Source organism: Lissotriton helveticus, chromosome 6 (assembly GCF_964261635.1).
Source record: "Lissotriton helveticus chromosome 6, aLisHel1.1, whole genome shotgun sequence".
Classification (NCBI taxonomy): domain Eukaryota; kingdom Metazoa; phylum Chordata; class Amphibia; order Caudata; family Salamandridae; genus Lissotriton; species Lissotriton helveticus.
In genome coordinates, this window is record NC_136067.1 from 1,324,431,785 (window position 1) to 1,324,455,508 (window position 23,724).

At 43.0% G+C, this 23,724-nt stretch overlaps 1 protein-coding gene across 3 annotated transcripts in view; it reads left to right on the forward strand.

Moving 5' to 3' along the window:
• Positions 1 to 23,724, forward strand: part of SLC8A1 (solute carrier family 8 member A1) — a 1,060,009-nt gene that overhangs the window by 784,560 nt on the left and 251,725 nt on the right. For 2 of the 3 annotated variants that reach the window (XM_078649052.1, XM_078649051.1), the window contains exon 7: positions 6,075 to 6,143. The exons of the other annotated variant lie outside the window; for it this stretch is intronic. In XM_078649052.1, the coding sequence (XP_078505178.1) occupies positions 6,075 to 6,143 (69 nt within the window). The remainder of the gene's footprint in view (positions 1 to 6,074; positions 6,144 to 23,724) is intronic. 3 annotated transcript variants of the gene reach the window in all.

The window sequence follows — 23,724 nt, forward strand, 5'->3', positions numbered from 1 at the left end:
AAATATTGTTGACAAAAATATAAACTCACAATTCCTATTATGTAAGTGATAGAAATATCAACAGTTAATCTATGGTACGTACAATATATTGACTATATGTACAGTATTTTGACAACAAAAATGTAGTATTTAAAAATATACAAGAGTTAATTACAATATTAAATACAAAAATGGACACAATAATGTATGCTTATTGCGTTTTGGCTAACTATACACGTGTATTACATTAAAATATTAAACACATTTCATGGAACTATTTTCCTATTTGAAGTTAAATCAATTGCAATGTTAAAAAGTATTGTTTTGGAAAGAAAATTGAAACTGCTAATGAAATGCAAAAATATTAAAAATGTATCTCATTAAAATGTTGGAAATTATTATTATTGTCATTTTTCAAATGTAACTACATTTTATATCCCTATCCCTACTCTAAAGAATGAGAGAATAGTTTAAAATGTAAAATCAGCACCAACAAACACTTTCCAGAATTAACTGCAATTAAAGGGTATTCATTAACTACTGAAACTCCAATACTACAAACATTGGAACACTGAAGACTCTTAAGGGCATATTTACTATTCTGATCCCACTCCCAAAAACACAGAAAGTGAATACATTTTGGGGGAGGGGGCTATTTAATATTATACATCCAATCCCCAAAACATTGGGAAAGGTACATATGATTTGATCCCTATTCTGACAAACACTGGGGAAAGCATATATATTTTAGGGGGTGGAGAATGTCAAATTTAATATTCCAACTAGAGTATTAAAAACATAGGGGAAAGCGCATACATTTGGTAGTTTGGCAGATTTACTATTGTGAGTCCAGTTCCACAAACATTGGCGAAAGTGCATTCATGGAAGTATGGGGCTGTTTTGTTTAGTATTCTAATGCTAGCCTCTCAACTTCTGTGGACAGAGCATATATGATGGGGGACTATATATACTATTATAACTACAGTTTAAAAAAAATTAGATTCAACAAAGTATGTGATGTGTGGGGGAGGGGCTTGAACTTACTTCACCATCTCCAATCCCATAAGCATGAGTAAAGTGTATACATGCATATGTTGGGCGGGTAGATGAACTATTCTTACTCTAGACCTACAAATTTTGTGTAAAGTGCATATATGGGGGTGGAAGAGAGAGCATTTACAAGTCTAACGTTAGTCCAAAATAGATTTAGTAAAGTACATAAATATTGAGGATTAGGGTATCTATTCGACTTTCAGTCCAACATAAATAGAAAAAATGCACACATCAGAGAGTGTTGAAATTTCCAATACTAACTTCAGTCCTTCAAACACTGCTGAAAGTGCATAAACATTGAGGGCGGGGAGATATTTACATGGTTACATATATTGAGGAAGGTTCATGAATTGTCAAGTTTACAGTTTTAACTCCAGCCCTACATGCACTGCGGAAAGTGTATACATTTCTAGGGGGGCAGATATCTACTAGTCTACCTCTGGTGCGACAAATACTGTTGAAATAGCATAAACATGGGTGCTGGTGATGTTTACTATTTTAACGTCAGTCCCACAAACATTGTGGAAAGAATATAAAGTACATGCGGTTTTAATTTACTATTATAACTCCTGTCCCACAAAAATTTTGAAAGTGCATAAATGTGTCCTGAGCCAGATTTACTATGCAACTCCAATCCCACCATCATTGGGAAAAGTTATTATATTTAGGTGGAGGGATCTGATTTACTCTTTGCATTCTAATCCTACATCACTGGGTAAAGCACAAAAATCAGAAGAGAGGTGTGATTTTCTATTCTAACTCCAGTCCCACATACCTTAGATAAAGCTCATACATTTGCAGGAGGGAAAGATTTTCTATTCAAATTCCAGCCCCACAAACATTGGGAAAGTATATAAATTAGTGAGGAGTGTCATATTTACTAGACAAAATCCTGTTATGCGAAAGTAGAAAAGAGTCTATAAATGGACTTGTGTCAGATAAGTTACTTTAACTCCAGACCCTGAAACATTATGAGAATAACTAACATTTTGGGTTCAAATATAATAAGAATAACCAAAAAATATTATTTAAAATCACAAAACCTAAAATTCTGTAATCTTGAGAACCAATTTAAACCATGGAATAAAAAAGTACACATTGGAAAATCAAATTTCTTAAGAAGAACCCAAAATTAAATAAAAAATGTACCTCAAAACAATCCCATAACGCCATATATAAAAAGTATACAAAAACCATACAATTAAATATCAAAAATGCAAAGTAAAACATAAAAGCACTACCCAACATCTTGTGCAGAGGACCATGTTAAAAAAATATGTCCAATAATATATGAGCCCAATACATACAAAATTAAACATACCATTACATTTCATAAAATAATCAAAAATCCTTTAAAAATGCAACATTTAAAAACAATAAATATAGACACATGAAATGTTGCATAATGTACAATACCCTACCCACCCAATCTCCCAATGAACCCCACAAACCATCAAGTTTTTTTTAAAACTACCCCAAGAAATATTGCTACAATAAAGAATTAACACCAACAAAATATAAAAAACAAAACAAAATCAACACCTCCAAAACATGTTTAGAGCTAAAGGAGCTAAACATTACTATTTTAAATTGTACTAAAAAACACAATATTTTAAAATAATATATATGTAATAATTATATTGTTGTTAAATAGAAAAAATGATATACTAAACTTCAATATTATATCCCACAATATTTTGCTATCCTGATATTTTTACTTATGAATTGTATTAAACGTATAGGTTAACAATGAGATTTGATATTCAGTACCATACCTCTTCATCTGATCTTCCAATCCTCAAACCTTACATGTCCCATGTTGCAGTTATATACTGGCTCGCTAGCACTTGATCGCTAAGTATTTACTTCCCTGAGAGTCTCCCTGCAATCCTTTCTACTTTTCATCACTCACTCTGTCCAAACCCAACTTGTAGTAGACTATTGCTGCCCCTATCTCTTCTATAATCTGTTGTCTATCTTTGCCCACCATTCTCCACCTTCTAATCGCTTTCTTTGCACTTATTTTTCATCCAATTCCTGTCACAGCCCCAACCTGCCAATCATATACTCCATTCTCCCAAGACTCTTAGAAGAAAAGTTCACATTCTCCAAGTGTTCCATGATATTGAATCAGGCTAGAAAAATTAAAGAGTCACACCACTAGACTTCGCCGTGAATGAAAGATCTGCCAATGCCTTATCTCTAAAGGTTTAACCTCAGGAGAGAATGTGGCATTAGCCTATTATCTAACATGAAAAGCACAAGCTCTGATTCAGTCGTAAAAAGTAAAAGGTGCAGGTGCTGGCATGGGGCATAAAAAGGTAGTCATCCCTAGGCCTTAAAAGTTACCAATATGAGGCTTTGGGGCCGATTAGGATGGCGGACGGACGCACCCCCAGAGGTGGAGGGACCATCCGCAGGGGCAGCGGCGGTCCCTCCGTGCAAATTAGGTTGTGACCGCCACCCTGGCGGTCACATCCTGTATGTTTAACATTGCGGTGGTGCAGCACACGCCGCAATGTTAAAACTGCATGTATTACATTTACATGCCCAAAGCGGCAGGCACCGCGCGGTGCCTGCTGCTTTGTGCATGTAAATGTTGGGGGGTACCATAGGTACCCCCATGTGCACCCCCCACCCCCGACACCCTGGGGGCCCGCAACGGGCCCCCAAACGCCAAAGTCCACATGCTTTTCCACGGCGGAAAAGCCACCGCGTAAAAGCATGTGTCCGTCCACATCCTAATTTGGCTGACGGTATCTTGCAGACACCGTCACCAAATAGCCCTCCCCACCCCGCGGATCAGCGGCGGACAGACCAGCCGTCCGCTGCTGGTCCCACCGCAGTCCCACCGCCATCCTAATCTGGCGGTGGGTGTTGTCTGTGTCCGCGGCGGTTAATCCGCATCCTCCAGGCCGGCGGAGGCTTCCGCCGGCCCGGGGGATGCGGATTAACCGACATCCTAATCAGCCCCATAGTTGTTAAATGATCCTTCACCCAACATTTGAGATGACGGGGTCACACCCGGACTCACTAGCAGTAAAGAGATGGAATAGAACTTGTACAGGGAAATATTAATAGGATGTTTTTAAAATGCCCACCATTTCAAAGCTCTGCAAATTTCTGGCCTTGGGTATTACTGTCACAAACCCTGTGAATCACAAAATCTCAGGGCTTGAGGCCTTAAAAAGAGTGTTAATATAGAACCCAGAGGTGAGTCAGTAAAGTCTTTCCAAATCACCAAGGGAGTTCTGTGACTCATTGTCTATCCCAATTAGGAGGTAGCATAAAGAGGACGTCTCTTCCTGAGATTCATAATGAAATGTATCAATAGATTGTGACCCCAATTGCAGTCATACCCATTGAAAGGTTACAGACTCCCAGGTTGGAGTGATAATGGATTCACAAAATGGAAGCTGTCTGAGTGGGACAGCTTTCCCTTTAAGAGTCATGCCAAGTTTCTTCGGGGCAGCAAGCAGTGGTGCAGAGGGCCGCTGCCTCCTCACCCCTATATTCCTCTTTCATTCCCAAAGGGACTTTTTTTACAGAAGCACCCATCCTTTTTACAGACAAGGGATGTTTGAAAAAAAAGTTTGCCATTTGTAAATGCAAATGTGTGGTTGGAAACATGGTGTTTGCCGGCCACCATCCTTGAATTCACAGCCAATTGCAGTGGGTCGCCCATGGTAAACTGCCTAATTAATATTCATTGGGCAGATCATGTTTTCACCCTTTGTGAATAAGCATTTTGTGATGCGACCTTTTATTACATAGGCTGCATTGCAAAAATGACAGGCCGCAAAAGTCAATCTGCATCCATTAATCACGACCTGCCTGACATACATCGGGTCCTTCATGCTTAAAGGAAGTGACTAAAATTATGGGAAGAAAAATGTGTTAATGGTAATTTAAAAGTTCTGAGCTATTTTGCAGTAATTCTGGCACATGCACCTTTCAGAGAAATGATAAATTAGAGAGCTTAACCTACTTGAATAGGATAATTGCTGGATATGCTGCACAAATCACCTCAGAATTATTCCTTCCTTCATGCAATTTAGGAAGATGTCAAAAACGATTTTTATACCATCTACCTGCCACCACTATTCTCCTCACTTCATCTCACTTTGACACTACTTTTCTCATCTTTCCATCATTTGCATGTCCTTTTATCCTCAGATCACATTGTAATCATAGCTTCATGTCTCTTTATCCTCCTCACAGGGTCTTGGTATCCTGTTCTTTAAACAGCACTCCGCTGCCCTTTGGGATTGATCCCCAAATTAGAAATACTAGGGTTGTTCATAGTATAGTAAATATTACCAATACATTTTGCAATATTTCATGGACGTTTAGGAAATTGCATAAATTGTGGTAGGCTGGTATCTATTGTACATTTTTTTACACATATATATATATATATGTCAAATGAAAAACTAACATGAAATACCGGCAAGAGATTGATTTGAGCAGAAAATGTTGCTGGTTGAGAAATTCTCTGTGTGAACCAGTTTACAGCAAATAAAAAATTATGTGATATCGTGTAACGGGAAATTTCATGAATTCCACAGATTTCATATAACGTAAATTTCATGATTGGAGTTAACATTTTGCACAGATCCACTAAGTGCCCCCAATAAAACCAAACAATAGCCAGTCAGTCAATGATACTTTTATTTGATTTCGTTAAAAAATCGTAAAAGATTGTAAAAACACGTTGTACACAATAATTAAAAGTGAACATTTGAAATAATATACAAAGAATAAAAAACACTGTCAATCAGTAGCAGAATCCAGTTGTTCACAGGACAATCTGCCCCAATCATCACAATGCAGGAGCTCAATCAATGATTTTCCTTAGCTTTCCCGACCAGAAAGAGTAACTTCTTGTAGGGTAAGAATTGAGAAGAAACACTGTGCGGTGGTGCGGGAGTGTGTGTGCTGTGAATGCAGGGCGCTGTCAAACCGACTAACAGCACTGTGTGCATTCATCACTACAGCCGTGTAAATCCATGCCATTGATTTTTTGCTGATCCCTTTGCTAGGCAAGCCTGTCTACAGGAAAGTTCATTTTAGAGAGCATCCAATTCCCTCTGCTGTAATCAACATTGCAGGTACTTCTTTCATTATGGCCTGCTTGGGCCGCCATTTAATTAACAAAGAGCTAACAGTGTTCAAGTGCTTTCGTTTAATGTCCTGCCACTGGGTTCATATTTTTAACCAGGGTTACTGTTATCCTGTCCAAGGGAAGCTGGGCCTCATTACTAACCAATGACATCTGGTTTTGTCCTATGAAGTGCACTGGACAAGGTGAAAGACCATTTGTTTTCAGAATTATTGTACTGTGCGGATATGTTACATCTTCTCAGATGTGCGACTGAGGACAAAAGTAGGGCATGCAAGAATTTAGCTCCTCTGCATGAAACAGACATGGTCGAACTGTGAAAGAAAATAGGCTGTGGCACCAAAATTAAAATGGCACATGTTAGAGATTTAGATAGCTAAAAAAGTGGTTTGTGTTTGCAAATGGGAGCAGTTTTGAATTTGTAAAAGCACCCTGTATAAGTGTTTCCTTTTTCAAGGCATGGAAGACTGCATGGATTTGAGCCTACTGCAGGGAATGTTTTTTTCAGCATCATGGACATCAACAGAAAAAAACAACCCAGTAATAACAAGCCTACAAACAGCCAGAACCCCACCCAGCCCATACACAGACCTGTCTGATCAACTCATCGGGCAGTGCCTGATTTTCGTATAGGCCTGTCCAACCCTGGAAACAGCAAGCTCCCCAGGGGAGATTGGGGGCATGAGACCTCCTCTGAAGTTTGAATGAAAATGGCACTGTTAGGAAATGCGATCCTTGGAAGAAATCTCACTGAACTCATTTTGGAAAAAGAATGGGAAATCTCTTTATGACCCGTGTCTTGTTTCTTCATCTGAAAATTAGGAGCGTTCATAACTGATTCCTCCAAACACCACCAATTAACATCTGTCGTAGAAGTGACTTTACCTCAATATGGTAAAAATAGAGAACTACAAAAATTTGGTGTCATGGACGGGAGGTATGACAACTGAAATGTTCTATTAATACATACAAAGCACCACAGGAGAGCTATTTCCCAGATTTTTTCACAACACTGCTGCTGCTGTATCAGAGAACATACCTCACCTCCTCTTAAGAAAGAAATGTAAGATGAATGTCTAAAGCAATTTCCAATCTACTGGATGTTAATGATAAAGACATTGTGGGTGGATACAAGACCATGAAACAATTAAGAAAGGTGTGTGTAAAGTTTAAAGTTGCCATGGATATGTAAATATTGACAGCATGGGTGTGGTTGTTCCAGGGATCAATAGCAAGTGTAAGTTAAACTGCAATTGGCAAATAATATGGGGCACAGGAGAGGTGTCTATGAGGTCAGGAACAATTGAGTTTACATAATTGGATAACTAAAACAGGGAAAGCAGTTGTGCAAGACCAGTTGGCGGGTACCCTGAAATGTAAGGCAATAAAAGGATAAATGATTCTGGTATTGGTCATAGTTAAATACCCAGCTTACATGTGAAATATAAATGAAAAGGAAAAGGGTGGAAATTCTAGACAGCCATTGAAGAAGGATAGCTAGCCCACAAAATAAGACAGAGCACAATAAACAATACTAAGTAAGGGGGGTAGGCTAGAGCTGTCAAACACTGATCCACAGGGTCTGGATCCATGGCGAATTTCAGAATATCTGCATGATATATATTTAAGAATAATACATTTATCAGGAGAAATTGGAATCAATAATACCCATCGGATACCTAGAAATCCTGCCGTGGATCTTACCCATGGGGACCTATGTTGGACACTCAAACAAAGACTGAAAACAGAATGTTATGTTGCTGCTGAAATTTGATGGAATATGAGAGTATTAAAGATAGACATTGTTTATGTTCATAATGTAATGTTGAATTAGCAATTATAGAATTTGATTGTCAAAGAGGATGAAGAGTCACATATGAAACCAATGATAAAAGAAAGAGGAAGAGGTGAGGTGAAATTGACAACTGATTGATGAAAGCTTGTAGAAGGAGAGAAGTAAATACCAATAGCGAAAAACATTGATTTGTTTTCATGTCTGGTTGCTGACATGTGGGAAGGTGAGACAAAAGGAAACCCAATTGTAGGAAAATGTCTCTGTTTGCATTAATATGTCTATTTTTTGGGACTGGTGCTGCTGGGTTTTTGGCTCTGTTCACTGGAACTCTGCTAACCAGGCCAAAGTGCATGTGCTCTGACTCTTGAAACATGCTGACATTGTATGTACTGCTAGATGGTATATTTAACTTACCTACAAGTCCCTAGTATATGGAACAAAGTGTATCCAGGACCTTAAAGTTAAATCTCACTAGAGTACTGCAGCACACATTGTTTTACCACTAGAGTGACAGTGAAAAACATGACTACGGCCCTACCGCCAATAACCGACAAACTCAACCTATCAAAATAAACCCTTTTGCCATTCATAAACTCTTATTTTAAATATTCATAAGTCACCGTTAAGTAGGCTTTAATACCCAATAAGGAAAAATGAAACAGGAGTAAACCCGTTATCCCAGTTGAGACAGGGTATGCAATATAGCAATAGAACTATGACTCAACTGGTATATCAAGCCAGGGACTGTTCAAAATGATATCAATCCCAAAGGAAAGGGACAAGGGAGACCAAAGCAAGGTGAGAAGGTTGTTATTTGCATATAGAAGCACAAATTTACAACTAAATTGCGGTAACCATAACAACCAATTAGCCAGCCTTAGCCAGTCAGGGACCAGGCCCAGTGGAAGACGAGGTGCCCCAGTTGAGACAGGGTATGCAATATAGCAATAGAACTATGACTCAACTGGTATATCAAGCCAGGGACTGTTCAAAATGATATCAATCCCAAAGGAAAGGGACAAGGGAGACCAAAGCAAGGTGAGAAGGTTGTTATTTGCATATAGAAGCACAAATTTACAACTAAATTGCGGTAACCATAACAACCAATTAGCCAGCCTTAGCCAGTCAGGGACCAGGCCCAGTGGAAGACGAGGTGCCCCAGAACTGGTTTTCTGTAGCTAATTTTTCTAGCCAAACCTCTATGATGGGCATAGGAGCACCGCACAGGGGAAGACATTTTCTACAATCTAGGGTTTAGGAAGTGAGAAGCAATGTGAGATTGTTTGCAGCAAGGCACACAAGGAATGTTGCAAGAGTGGTAGGGTTACACCTGGGAACTTTTCCCAGTTGGCTAGGAAACACCTTTTTCCTAGCCAACTGCCAAGTGAACAGGACCAACATGCCAGCTGATGTGCCAGGGGTGTATTGCAGATGAACCTGACTTAGCTGCAGCTCGCTGTATGTGTTTCTCCTTAGCCACAAATCTAATTCAGCAGGCACAAAACTACCGGCATCCGATATTATCGAATGCTTTTTGGCCACAGCTTGCAGCCCTACCCCGCTGAGTAAATCCAACTTCCTAAAAAGAGTCTAAGCCTGGAGGTAGAAATATTCTTCAGGCCTGATACTGAGCAGCATATGATGGACATCACCAGCTTCTTGGGTGCAAACACAGGACTTTTAGCCCTCAGACATTATTCCCCCTTCACTGGGACCTCGTCCCTTGGCAAACCATTGTTGACCAGCCCATCTTCGGATCCAGCTGCAGCCTAGGCTGACTTAGGACTCTTCCTTCTTGGAAATGTTCTAGATGTGATAGTAACATTCCGAAGGGGACCAATCTTACCTGTGTATCCGACCCACGCAGTATCACCGTCGGCCTTAAACCTTACCCCAGTTCTGGTATACAATGACCAGGTGTCTGCGGTTGGCCCTATTTTTATAGCTTATAACCGAAGTGCTCTTCAGTCAGTCAATGACGACATTCAATAACTCATCTTACATGTTCTCTGTCATGCTTTCTTGAACTCATGCATCCTTTTTCCCACCGACTGACTCATTCTTGCATGCCCCCACACACCTATCCACAATTAAAAAAACAGACAGACTCCCTCTCCACCTCTCCAGCATAAACTAATAATGAACAACAATACAGAAAGATATGTAACTACTACCCATCTACAACACCACCCCCAAGACTGTGATGACCAAGCATCAAGTCTAATAGAAAGTCAACCATATTTGGTTTTTAACCCTCCCACCAAAAGCATCTGACATAAGCTCCCCTGTGAAAAGCCAGGAGGGGGAGAAAAAAGAAATGTACTCTGAATATTATGGAGGTCGAGTTGCCCAGGCTACCCCACACCTTCTCAGAATGTCATGTAACAGGATATTGCCCAGTCCAAACTAAGCAGAAGGAATCCGTATATCAGGGAGGTGCTGGTGGAGGTCAGCATCACAGCATCAGTTTGTCTGCTGTACTTGGAGTAACTTTTGGCAAAGCAAGGTCAGGGTCGGAGTCACCCGTGCTTTCGGAACCAGCAACAAAGTCCACGTTCAAATGTGTCCCCTCATTGATTATCCTCCAGGAATCATTCAAAGTTGCCGCTGCTGCAATTACCTAGTCTCAGTCTAATTCATACTGAAGCTTTGAAGTTCGCACTCCATGGTGCCTGGACCAATGTCTTTTTTGCACCTGTGAGTTAATCGTGGGTCCCTGTGAAACAGGCTGACTACCTACCGCATAGCTCTCATGCCAGGACAAGGCCTCCAAAGGATCTGTAAAGAAGTATACTTTCCTATCTACCTGGATCCTCAGACATGCCAGAAGTAGCAGCACTTGGAGGCATCCCCTCACAGCCAGAAAAGAGGCACACTGGGATTGAACCAGCATCGTAAAGTCCAAGTATTTGGACACTGTAAGAAAGTGGAATATTATGTGGTACGGCTATGTTGCCTTACTATGTATTACTTTCACAATACCCCAGAGATAGTCCTTGGATTCACACTAATAAATCTTTAGCTCTATCCTGGTAGAGTGGCAAAGAGCAGTCAGGCTTTACTAGAGAAATATGGGATAAGCATTTCAGAGTACCAACATGGACAAGTAAATGACATCACTCGATAGAAATGCAACACCATTTTTTAAAATAAGAGTGCATTTTTTGATACCAAAATAAACAGGATATCATACATATAACCAGAGTAGTAGATGTCCGAACCAATATTAAATCAGTGCAGTAAAATACATAGGGAAAATAACATTGCGTTCAATGGCAAAATCCACTACTGACAATCGGTCAATTGTAGGTCAAGTTACTTGGAACCCTTATAGGGGTAAGGTTAGGCTGACCTCAGAATCAGGCCACAATAGCCAGATTAGTTTTATGTAGCTCGTGGAGTCCGGGTGCCGAGTTGTTTTGGCTGTCCTTGGTGCTGAATAGGAGCCGCAGGTGATGCTGTTTTTAACTGCTTAGACCGTGCTGCAAGAAACAAAATTCAAATACACAACAGGTGCAAAGCTGATGATGTTAGATGATGGTTGCACAATGTTCTCTGTAGCTGCAGCATCAAGTGTGGAGTAGTTATTGGACAGTTAACTTACAAGCCTTTGCAGTGGTAAGCATAAAGGAAAAGCTTTGGGAACTTCACTGGGTCCGGAGGAGTAATGTAGCAGCTTGAGACTTTGATGCAATAAGACTACTCCTACCACAATGCGCTGGACCACCTGGATTTGGGAAATACCTCGGAGGGGGCGATGGCCAGCGATTCTTTAGATTCGGTGAACATTTTTACCTTCATTTTGCAGGGGACTAGTGCCATTAGCCCTGGGGAGACTGAGGTTGCATCAATACTTGAGGAGGGTTACCTTATGTTGTTGGATCCTATTACGTTCCACAAAACAGAATGTTGCATTGCCACTATCTCACTCAGGTGTAGGATTGTTCACCCAGGTAAATCAGTGAAAATCACTGTGCCCTTGTGGGATATATTTTAGGATCCTCACCCACAGGTACCACCTAAGTATTGCTTCATCATCAGCCCCTCGTTCCGCTCACCTAGTGTGGGGGATGGGCTCAACACGTGTGTAAGTGGACTTCTTATGTGGTTTTAGGGATTATGAGAAGAAATTAAAATTGCCTTTTGGATTCTACTACTATTTTAATGGTGCAATGACATAGGGGAGTAGTGACCCAATAATCTGAGGTTGACATGTTTCAACCATTAGAATTGCCCGTGTGTGTAGGTTGGCTTTCTTCATTACCTTATTTTTGCGCTAATCCGTGTACGTATAATAGGCCTTTATTGCCGTGAATATCTTTATTTTTTAAGACTACAAGAAAGGTATGCATGCATATAGCACAGACCAGTATTTGGGACTTTTTCAATTTACATTGGTCTTAGTTGGCCTATTTAGTCAATAAAGTTTAATTGGGTTAATCTTGGGGGCGGGACACTCCTTATAGTCACACTTTTGTCAAAGGACAACGCCCGCTTCTTCCCTATTTGGCTCCCTGCACCCTGTATCAAAGACGGATGATGCTTCGGGCTTCCACAAGGGTCCCTCTCTTTGGGAGTGTCGAGTTTTAGCCAAGGATGATTGTCGTTAACTCAGTTCCAAGTCTGTTGCTTCTGGTACAAAGTATCCCTGTTTTGCTTTTTGCTAGTGGACAAAGTCCTGTTGTTGGCGACACAGATCTCCTGTTGGTCCTTTCTTGAAGTAAGTTGCCCAGATCTTAGGTTCTGGTGTCTGGGAGGGTCCCTTAAATCCTAGATTTAGGGGAGTCAGGGCTGTGGGAGCTAGTAGCCAATTGGCAATTAGTCCCTGCAGCTAGTCCACCCTTAAGGGGGCTCCATCAGGTGGTGAAGGTCACCTTTTCTGCCCAGAACCCACTATTTCTGCCCTCCTAGAGATGACAGAATTCAATTTTAGGTGCACAAACCAGACTACCCACCCTAGAGGTGTGGCCAGCCTTCCTAGGGGTGTACACCTCCTGCATAGCTAATTTCCCACCTTTCCCAGGTGCAAGCTTTGCTGGGACAAGTGGAGGGGAGATTACTCCTCAGGGGATAGCCATGATGCATATCAGAGGTGATGTAGCTTTTGAAGCTCACTGCTCTGATCTTGTCTTGGCAGCAACAGGCATGGGAAAGCTCAAGCTGGTCAGCCAAAACAATGTAGAGCAGGGGGCAACTAAGGGTAACTTCTAAGGTGGGCTTTGGGTGCATGTCGCGTCAACCAGGGCACGAGGATCGTGTCAGGTGAAGGCACGTTGCCTGATCCCAAACATGGTTTATTTTAGTGGTGCCATATTAGAACTGCCAATCTTGAGGGTTGCCGGGTAGCAGCCCATTTTTCCTATGGACTCCTAACACTTATAGTGGTTTCCAATAGGGAACGCCACTATAGGAACATATAGGTTTGCACTTACATATCCACTCCTTAAATATAATGCACCCTGCCTCCTGGGTTGAGGAAGCCTTCCTTAGGGGTGCCTTACATACATTAAAGGCAGTGTAGTTGAATGTGACTCACATGGTGAGGGTACAGTTGAGTTGGAGTAGTTTGCACTGCTCTTGCAGTCTGCAATGACAGACCTGCTATCATTAGGTTGCATGGGTTGACCAGGTTGGCACAAACTTCTGCTGCAGCCCTGGGGACCCCTTTACCACCAATGCGCTGGGTACCCTTGGTACCATATTCTAGGGACCTAAACGAAGGTAAAGCTTTTGCAAATTTGGGAATACCAAGTCGAACATAAATGTTTTAGCAGAGAGCATAGGCACTGGGGTCTGGGCACTAGATCCAGTGCACTATTGAGTCATAACCACCAGTATTTGGCACAAAAGGTGGTGTTGATAATACAAAAGGGGCACATTCCTACAGACATATTAGCATTCTCCACCACATTTGAGCGGATGTATGACGTTACAACGCATACTTTTACCACGCATACCTTTACAACGCGGTTTTTACCACGCATACCATTACAACGCATAGCGCTTAGAGGTGCTGGATAGTGGTAAGTATAATTTTCTATTCCAACTCCTGTCCCCGTGGACACTAGGGAAGGTGTTGGATAGAAAATTAAACGTATTACCTATCCTAGAGCGCCCCCGAGCGCAATGCGTTGTAATGGTATGCGTGGTAATGCCTGCGTTGTAATGGTAGTGCGTTGTAAAAATTTCGTTGTAAACGTTACATACCCATTTGAGCCAGCCAATTTAGCCTACTTCAATATAAAGTCCCTGTCATGGAAATACATCAGTCTAGCTACCACTGGCTGAGTGTATGCACCAGATTTAGGAGGTCGAGACAGTACCCTGTGTGCTCTTTTCAGAGTCCAAAAGCTTGTATAGACCCTCTGGTGTTACTAACTCCTGTAACAAGTCCAGCGGGACCACCCCTATATTCTTCCCCTTGATTTTCTCAGTCAGGACTATCAATCTAATGTTATCACACCACACCCAGCCTTCCTGATCATCCACTCTTCTCTTCAAAATACGGATCCTGTGGGTCACGTGGCAGTTGTTGTTTAAGGCTCTCTGCTGGAGGATAAGCTACTGTACAGTGGCATCCACCTTGGTCAATTGCCCTGCCATTCCCCTCTGGGCATCCCTCAGCAGTCCCAGGTCTACCACAAAAGAATCGATCTTGCTTTCCAACAGATCTCTGGTCAAGCCTATGGCCACCAGAATAGCATCAAGCTTTTTCCCAGCCAGGAGCCTGCCCAGAGATGCCTGCCACAAGATCCATGCCTAATGTGATTCAACCCCCATCAACAGATGGACCTCCTGGCAGGATCCTTTTAATGTTCCTGAATCCATCTCATCCTCCTATAAGACTGCAAAGGGGCATTCAGAGCTGACCAACCCCAACTGGGGTCCCCAGTATGCCCCATCAAGTCCGCTCCGCACACCATGAGCCTTAGCCCTCCAACACCTCACCAAAGCAGTCCGAGCTGGGTGGCAGCCACAGAGGACTACTGTACTACACAGTGTACCACACCACCAGCCGCACATAGGGTGATGCAAGTATGCACAATGCTCATTTCAGTTGCAATAAATTCCTTCAGCTCCCAACCAGATCAGTGCCTGGGCAGTGATCTAATTCACACCTTCTGCTATGCAACCCAATGAATCCAGAACACTCCAAGCCCGGCCCTTTCCTCTCTCTTCCCTTCTGCAACAGGAAAGGACTGCTATCTATGTGAACAATGTCGAAGCCATGTAGGTGCTCAAAGTTCAAGGCAAGTCCCTCAATGGACAACTAGCTGGGTGGCGGGTGAGGGGAGAGACAGTCTCCACATTGTCACTGCAATGTCTCTGCAGAGGTGCTTAAGGGGCCGTCTAGCACCCTCCTCCGCTTCCTCTTCCTGGATAGTGCAGCCCACTTCCGGGCAACACTCCATCCTACTCCTTCTGTGGCACTCCCCTAGGTTATACTGGCCTTCCAGGAGTCAAAGACAGCAGCGCATTCACATCCATGACCACTGCATCGCGTCTCTCTGTCTGATGCTGGAAGGCACTGAGTATCGAGTTGGCCAATAGCCACCAGATTGGACTACCCCAAGGCATGGGTGCTGGTCTCACAAAGCTGCCATCGCTGCAGGGGCCCCTCTCCATGACCATCATGAAGTCCACATGCCCCCATCAATGCAGAATTATCTGGCAGAGAGGGTCTAACAGTGCGGGAAGGCTGGAGAGCTCAGGAGCAGACTTCCTCACTGCATGGCGGCTAGCTCTGCCCCTAAGACATAATAAAACTCAACACTAATAGGCAGGGTAAAAAAAAGACTGCAACTAAAAGAAATTTAAAAATGCACCCACCTAAACATGGTGGGCATTTACTTGAATAAAATAAAATGAGTACAAAGTTAAACTTAGAAGTGGGGTGCCATACTGGAATATATAGACTATAGAATGTTCAATAATAATCTACCAATAAGGTTTATTGGCTGTAACATAGACTTTTCACAATAAATAAGTCATCCTTAATCCCTTTGGAATACCTTTTCATAATGAACACAACAGATCTATGGCATCTGACATACCTTTTTCCAAATAGCCAATCAGGCCTATATATTTTATTGTTGGTGGTCACTGTAACCAAATTAGACTTAGACTGTATTGAGCATTTCCCCAAGTCAACCATCAAACATTTTTACAGTCACGAATTGCATTTGTGCAGTTATAATTGTCAAAACAATTTACAGTGTTAACAAGAATTATTACGGCTGTGAAATTTAATGAATTTCCTGTCTACCAGTGTTAGCACAGTGTAATAAGAATTCACACTTAAAGGCCTATTGTCTTAACAAAAGCTTTTCACAATAAGTCAAGTCTGCTGCCTTTGTTGTAACACGTTATAATAAAAAGATCAGGGAAGATCATTGGCTTGTCACAATAACCAAGTCAGCCCTACCGCGCAGAGCCTATGCTTTGCCACACTGCAAAAAGGTTAGTAGAAAGGCACTTTTTTTCTGAGTAAGCACACACCTTCTGTCCAATCATAAACTTGTAGAGAGGAAGATCAACATTTTAGGGGTGGTGGAGGTGATTCTGAGCTCCTTTTCCAGTAGTGCTTCTCAAAGCTCCATTTTTGGTGATCACATACGGTCAAGTTACAACTTTGCTGTGGCACCACACGGAACAAGCATTGGCAAAGCCAATAAATCTCCCCTTTTGTTTCTTTTAGCCATATTGTACAGCCTTGTCACAATGCTATGCAGCAAGGTTCTTGGCATGCAGCATAGCACATGCCCAAAAGATTTAAAAAATGTGCCATTCATGCACAAATGCATCATTTTGTAGGGACGGTGCATTCTTTTTTACCCATTCGTGGTTACATATGTATGTGTAGGCAAATTAATTTTATTTGCCAATCAAGATTGATTGCAAAATAAAAAAATATATAAGTAGTGCAAATACACTTTTGAGGTGGATGGGCAGACAGAAATTCGCTGCCTAGCCATCCTGAAACAAAAAACAAGCATGTTCAATGCATTAGGTCTCGCTGTTGCGAGTATTTAAACAATTGGCATTGTAAATGGCAATGCCTTTTATTAATATGTTTTAAACCCAACACATATATAAAAGGCATTATTATTTTTAATGCCAATAGCTCAAACTCTCGCAAATACGAGAGCACTTTAATGTTGGCCGCGCCCCTTTCTTTAGTCTCTGCTCTCCGTATTCAGGTTACAGTGAGCAGCATCTAAACAAAGGGGCGTGGCCAACATTAAAGTGAAAACACATATGGTGTGCTTGCACACAAAGCAAAAACAAAATAATTAATGTTTAAACATTCTTCAGCGCGGCCGCTGAAGTGAAAGTGGCCCATACTATTAATTAATAACATAAATAAGTGCGGCCACTAATCTAAAAGCGCCTGCTTGTAAAATAAATAATTCAATAGGTGCGGCCGCTAAACTGAAAGCGTAATGCGCAATACATTAATTAATTGAATAAGCATGGACGCTATAGTTAAAGCGGACCGCGTAGTCATTTAAATAAATAAAGTAGTCCAGGCATGATGCCATGATGTGGGTGGAATAGGGGAAGAGCATTAAAGAAAATAGTACTCACTAACTGATAAAGCAGACCATGTAACAACACCAGTAAAAGGTCCAGTCCTTATGGGAGGTAACAAATGCACACAAGGTGGCACTAAGGAGGGACTAACAAGCCTACTAACAACTCGGAAGTCAGAGTTAACGAAGTACAATGACACAAGCCAATTAAAAATATGGGCAGAGAGTGGGCGGGGCTTCAAAGCCATACTCCACTACTGCAAGCCTTGCAGCAACGCTTGCCCTGCCCAGGCTCGACCTAAAAAGACTGTGTGTGGAGGGAGGGGTGAAGCAATAGGCAAAGTGGGGTTTAGAGTGGCAGAAACTCTCCAGGCAGGGGAAGGTGAAAAACAGCACTCAAGGGAAAAGCACACAAGCAAGAAAGCAGCTGGGAAAAGCATAAGAGGCTGAGCACAATATGAAGGGGGTGAGGAAGATGCAATGAGGTGAGAAACAGCAAAATGGAGCACAGCGGAGGGGGAAGAAGGGAAGTATATGAGGGAGACAGTTACAAAAACTCCTGCGCTCTCATGAAATGTTTAACCTAGAGATAAAGTGTACTACCTGAAAAGTAAGCATTGGAAGGACATATGTAAAGAGGCCATGCTATGAGGAGTGGCAAACAGAGAAGAGGAAGGCAAGCCCAACAAAGCAACGCAAAAAAAGTAAGCTAATGGGAGTGATAATAGTGGTGAGCAATGGGCAGGTTTTAAGCCCACTATCAGGCACATGCATCAAAGGATTTTGCGATCGCAAATAGTGCGAATCGCAAAAATCGGCTGTTTGCGATCGCAAAATCTGCTTTTGGAATGCATGAATGGTGAAGGCCCTCGCAATTTGAGAATTCGCAAATATTTGCGAATTCTCAAATTGCGTTTGCATTTAGGGAATCGCATTTTGCGATTCCTTAAATGCAATGCATGAAACTTAAAAAAATTGCGATTTCGCAATTAGGGGGAGCAAATTACCATGAGGTTGAACCTCATGGTAATTTGCGAAAACTTTGAAAAATGCACTTTTGTGCATTTTTCAAAGTTTCATGTTTGCACACACATGCCTTAGGGCATGGGTGTGCACAACATATGTGCACAGATTGATTTCAGGGGTACAACAGGGTGTCCTTTGGACGCCCCTGCACCCTTGAAATCGCATTCTCAATTTGCGATTCGCTAATTGCTAATCGCAAATTGAGAATGTCTTCCCATTCATTCCTATGGGCCTCTAGGCCCATAGGAATGAATGGGGAGGTATTCCTTAATTGCGACTCGCAATTTACGAGTCGCAATTAAGGAATATTAAGAAATCGCAATTTTTTTTGTGATTTCTTGATGCATTGCATTTTGCGATTCCTTAATTGTGATTCCTTATTTTTCGCAATTAAGGAATCGCAAAAAGCAATATTGATGCATGTGCCCCTATAAGTTCACAATAGTCCTTCCAGAATCAGATAGCCTGTGATGTCAGGTAGGCTCGACCTAAAATGAGATTGTACGGAAGAAAGGAGGGGTAAAAGTTTTTTTTTAAGTTGACTGACTTCAGCAGCCTTAGAAGATATAGGTAGAAAATTATTTTTAAATGGGAAGCAGGCAAGGGAGTATGTGAGGAAACTAAGAATGAACAGTGAATCTTTAAGTGATTCTGGTAAAGGTTCGCTCACCTTAAGGTTTAAAGGTTCGCATGGGCACAATAAATGAGCAGATGGCCTTTACTGAATGTCATGTTTAGATACTTCAAAAACAGACAATTTCATGGTAAGCATGGGTGAAATCCGTGGTGAGGAGCGCAGACTAAGGAAGAAAAGAAATACCGATCTAGGCACCTTTTCCATAAAAAACAAACTGCATATTGAAGTGAATGGAAGTGAAGGTAGGAAATATGGCTTAGTGGGTGATCAGAAGGCGAGAGGTGAAAAGCTTAAAAGTAGCTTGGAAGTTATTGAAGCTAAAAGACTTGAAAAAAGCCAGAGTCTTCTAGTAATTTTAGTTGGAAAGAAGTTGAGAAGTGAGTGTTTCTCACCACAGACTGACAAAGGCAAAAGAGCACAATCACTACAGCCATTGCATTGTATTCTGCTGAGCATGGCAAACGTATTTCTTTAATGCAAATACTTGGATCGCCATTTTGGAATGGGAGGAGATGCTGTTGTCTTATTGTTGCTGATTCGGCAGAAACCTGCGGCCCTGGTAGTAACTTTCACACGTCAGCATTCCCATTCAGATGGAACAAACTCCAACCATTTTGAAAATGGAGGTACAGGGGCCTATTGCTGCTTGGGCTGGAATTTACAGTGCATGGGTCATCCTCTACAAATGTCAACTCTCCAGATTGAAGTGGAGCACTGCTGACTATGAACATTACTGTCCTCTTCCGATGGAGTATCTTACAAATTGAGGGCCATTTGTACAAGGACCGGCAAAAACGACAGCTAACGCTAGTTAGACGGCAGTTTTCTTTTCCGCAGTGTACCGCTGAAAACTATCGCCTTGTTAGCGACGTATGTACAAGACGTCACCACATCGCGATAGCTTCCGGGAACAGCGGTGAAAACTGCCTCTAACATTAGCTTGGCAGCAATAGGAATTCCGGCGCTAGCGGGCGAAAACCAACGAAAGGCCCATTAGCGGCAAAAAAACGTACATTAGTCAGCCCAACACAAGTTTGCCTCTATTGGAAAAAATAGCCTATCAGTCCACCTCCAATAAACAATAGGCAAAAAGAAACAATGAAATGCAGAATGGAGCAGCCAGGGCCAAGTGCAGCACACCTCAACAACCCCCTCAAGCCACCCAACATCCAGGATGACCAGGATGAGAGCCTGGATGCCTCGCAGGACCTGTGTCTGGAGCATGGATGTGTCGCTAGACTTGTGTCTGAAGCCTGGATGCGTAACTGGACCTGCGTCTGGAGCATGGATGCATTGCTGGACCTGCGTCTGGAGCCTGGATGCCTCACTGGACCTGCACCAGGAGCCTGCATGTCTCGCTGAACCTGCGCCTGAAGCCTGGAGTGGGATCCAGAGGAGCTTTGGAGTCGATGAGCCATGGCGGTAGGCATTGAGGTGCAGCAATCACCGTATCTGGTGGGGAAGTCTGGCAGGTCACATGGAGACATGTTGATGACCTGTGTGAGAAGACCTCTTTGAGCCCCTTGGAGCTGTGAATGGTAGAGGCGCTCCTGCACTGCAACGTAGGGAGGTCCACATTTCACACTACCGTCCACCACTACACTGGGTGCACAGAGGGGATTACCAATGCTGGGCGGCACCTCTCTGCATCACATCACATCACGCCCTTAGGTCTCTTGGGCTGGACGGCATTGCCCTATCCTGGTTTGCTTCATTCCTTGATGGTCGCACTTTTCAAGTCTTTTCTGCTAAGGCATCATCCAAGATCTGCGTATCAGCACATGGAGTCCCACAGGGATCCATTTTAAGCCCCCTGCTCTTCAACATCTATGTCAGACCCCTGGAAGAGATTGTGGAAGAGGCGGGTCTTTCCCTATATTCGTATGCGGATGATACGCAGATTGTCTTTTCGCTTTCCACCACTAAAGACACTACGACATCTGCCCTTCAGTGCGGCCTACAGCAAGTGACCGAGTGGATGCGCCTTCATTTTTTAAGTTAAATGGGGATAAGACTGAGGTCCTTATCCTGGGCAAACACAATGACCTATGGGGCCCTCACCATTGGCCTCAGGAAATGGGTTCCTTTCCCCTACCTGTCACCCACGTCCGTAATCTGGGCTTCATTATTGATGATAGTCTCTCTATGAGACAACAAGTGGCGAGTGTGGCTGTCATCTGTTTCACGATCTTGAGGTGGCTTCGTAAAATCATTTGGATGCTTCCTGCCTCAACCTAACGCACGGTAGTCCAGGCACTCATCACCTCTCACCTCGATTACGGCAATGTTCTCTATCTTGGTAGCTGCCAAATGGTACTGAGAAAGCAACAGGTAGTTCAGAACTCTGCAGTACGCCTTCTTTGTCAAGTTCCTAGACAGGCTTCCATCTCGCCGTATTTACGTGACCTTCACTGACTTCGAATTGATCAAAGAATTACATTTAAAACCCTGTGTTACATCTTTAAAATCAAACAGGGTGTGGTACCAGCGTATCTGCAAGAGCTCATCCATCCTTACATTCCTTCTCGTCCCCTGTGCTCTACAGCCCACGGAGACTTCGTGATTCCCAGATTTAAACCTGCAAGAATGGGAGGCCGCTCCGTTTCTTGTCTTGGCCCCAAAATCTGGAATTCTCTTCCGGTGTCCTTGAAGAATCACCCGTCCTATTTCAGCTTTCGAAGAAATCTTAAAACTTGGCTCTTTTAGTAGCAAATGGTTCTTGACTGCTCCTTTTCTAGCAATTTGTGTGCTAGGTGCCGGGAAACCCTTTTTGGGTAGCTGCGCGCGTTACAAAACCCATTTTAATAATTATTTAATTAATAATAATGTTGCGCTGGCCGGATGCTGTGGAGAGTGAGGCCCCTGAACTGCACGAACTTGTGTGGCAGGAGCACTGCAACTTCACGCCTAAGGGGCCCTCTTGCATTAATTGCATTGGGAGGTTCACCAGTGGACTTGTCGGAAACCGCTGTACCTAGGCTTGTAAAATACCACCTGGCTGAGGATCCTGCTGGTTGATACACAGATTTGGAGAGAGTACAGCATAGTGCGCCCTGTTGTCAAAGTTTAGGTAAGGAGAAGATGGGACGCGTATTGGAGGAGGCCCGAGGGTCGAGTCGCACAGGTCTAGCACCTGTGGATGACACACCCCCAGTTGTGGCTTATCCGATACCGCGGAAGAGGGTCGCCCCACTGCTTTCAAGCAGTGCAAGAAGAGGAAAAAATCACTTGATAACTTCAGGATGTGATCATGCTATGTTACCTTTGTATAGGGCTGCTCCACTCAAGGATCAGGGCAGGGACGGAGTGGCATGCCCTCTAAAGTGTACAATGACTGTTTGGTTATTCCACTCAGGCCGCCCAAAGCAGTCATGTGCATTGTTCTGTTCCCAATGCAGGCTGCATTACACCCTGCATGAAGGGCATGCTCACACCTCCAGCCCCTTGCAGAATGCCTTGGCCTTGCGTCAATTACCAATCCCAACGCCTCATTGTAGTGGTGTGATTGGCTTAGGGGAGGGAGCCTGGCTGCCTACTTCCTGTTCCTGGAAGCAGACTCAGGGGAGCAGGAGCAACGAAAACACTGGAACCGGCATCAAGGTAAGTTTCTCTCATTTAAATATCTATAACACCCTCTCACATCCCCCCCCAACTCCAAGCCCCATCCAGTGTACTTTCCAGTGTTTCCCACCTCCCAACTATCCACTCCCCCCGAGGTACTTCTCAATGGTGGCCGCAGTGCGGCGATGGCAGCGAGCGTACAACTGGTGTGCCAAAGGTATATATGAAGTTACAACGCATAACATTACATATGCATTCCATTACAATGCATACCAATACTAGGCATATTGTAACAGTAGGGAAGGTGTTGGATAGCGGAGATGTAAATATTACTATTACCACTTCAGTGAGTGCAACCCTAAAACTAACCCTTGCACCACAATGCAAACCCTGAACCCTAAAAATCATCTTTGAGCCCCCAAAACACTCCCTAAAAATCATATTTGACCCAAATGCAAACCCCAATTTTCATTTTTGACCCAAATGCTCACCTGCATTTTCATGATTGACCCCAAAACACAGCCCAAATTTCGAATTTTACCCCCAAAACCCACACCCACCCTAAAACTTAAAAATACCCCATTACTGACCTTACAATAAGCTGTAATGGAATGGGATGTAGATGCACCTGCGTTGTTGGAGGTGCATTGTAAAGGCATCACAATGTAATGCCTGTATTGTATTGGACATCTCCCATGCCAAAAACAGGCCTTAGGCAAGCCCTTCTGCTTCCGTATGCCCCTGGACCGCGTTAAGCTCCAAGGACCCTTCCTCTCGGACACTGAACCACTACGGAGCCAGCACCCTCCTCGCCATCAACCCTGGACACCACATCGCCTGCAAGGATCGACATGTCCTCCGGACCGGGCATCGCTACCACCATCACTGAGGGCTACTATATCACCCGTAAGGACCACCTCAACCATCCAGGAGGAGATATTGCCATCACCTACAGAAGCACACTCCAACTGACCACGCACTATAATGACCCAACGGTGACCATGGGACACCTCAACTT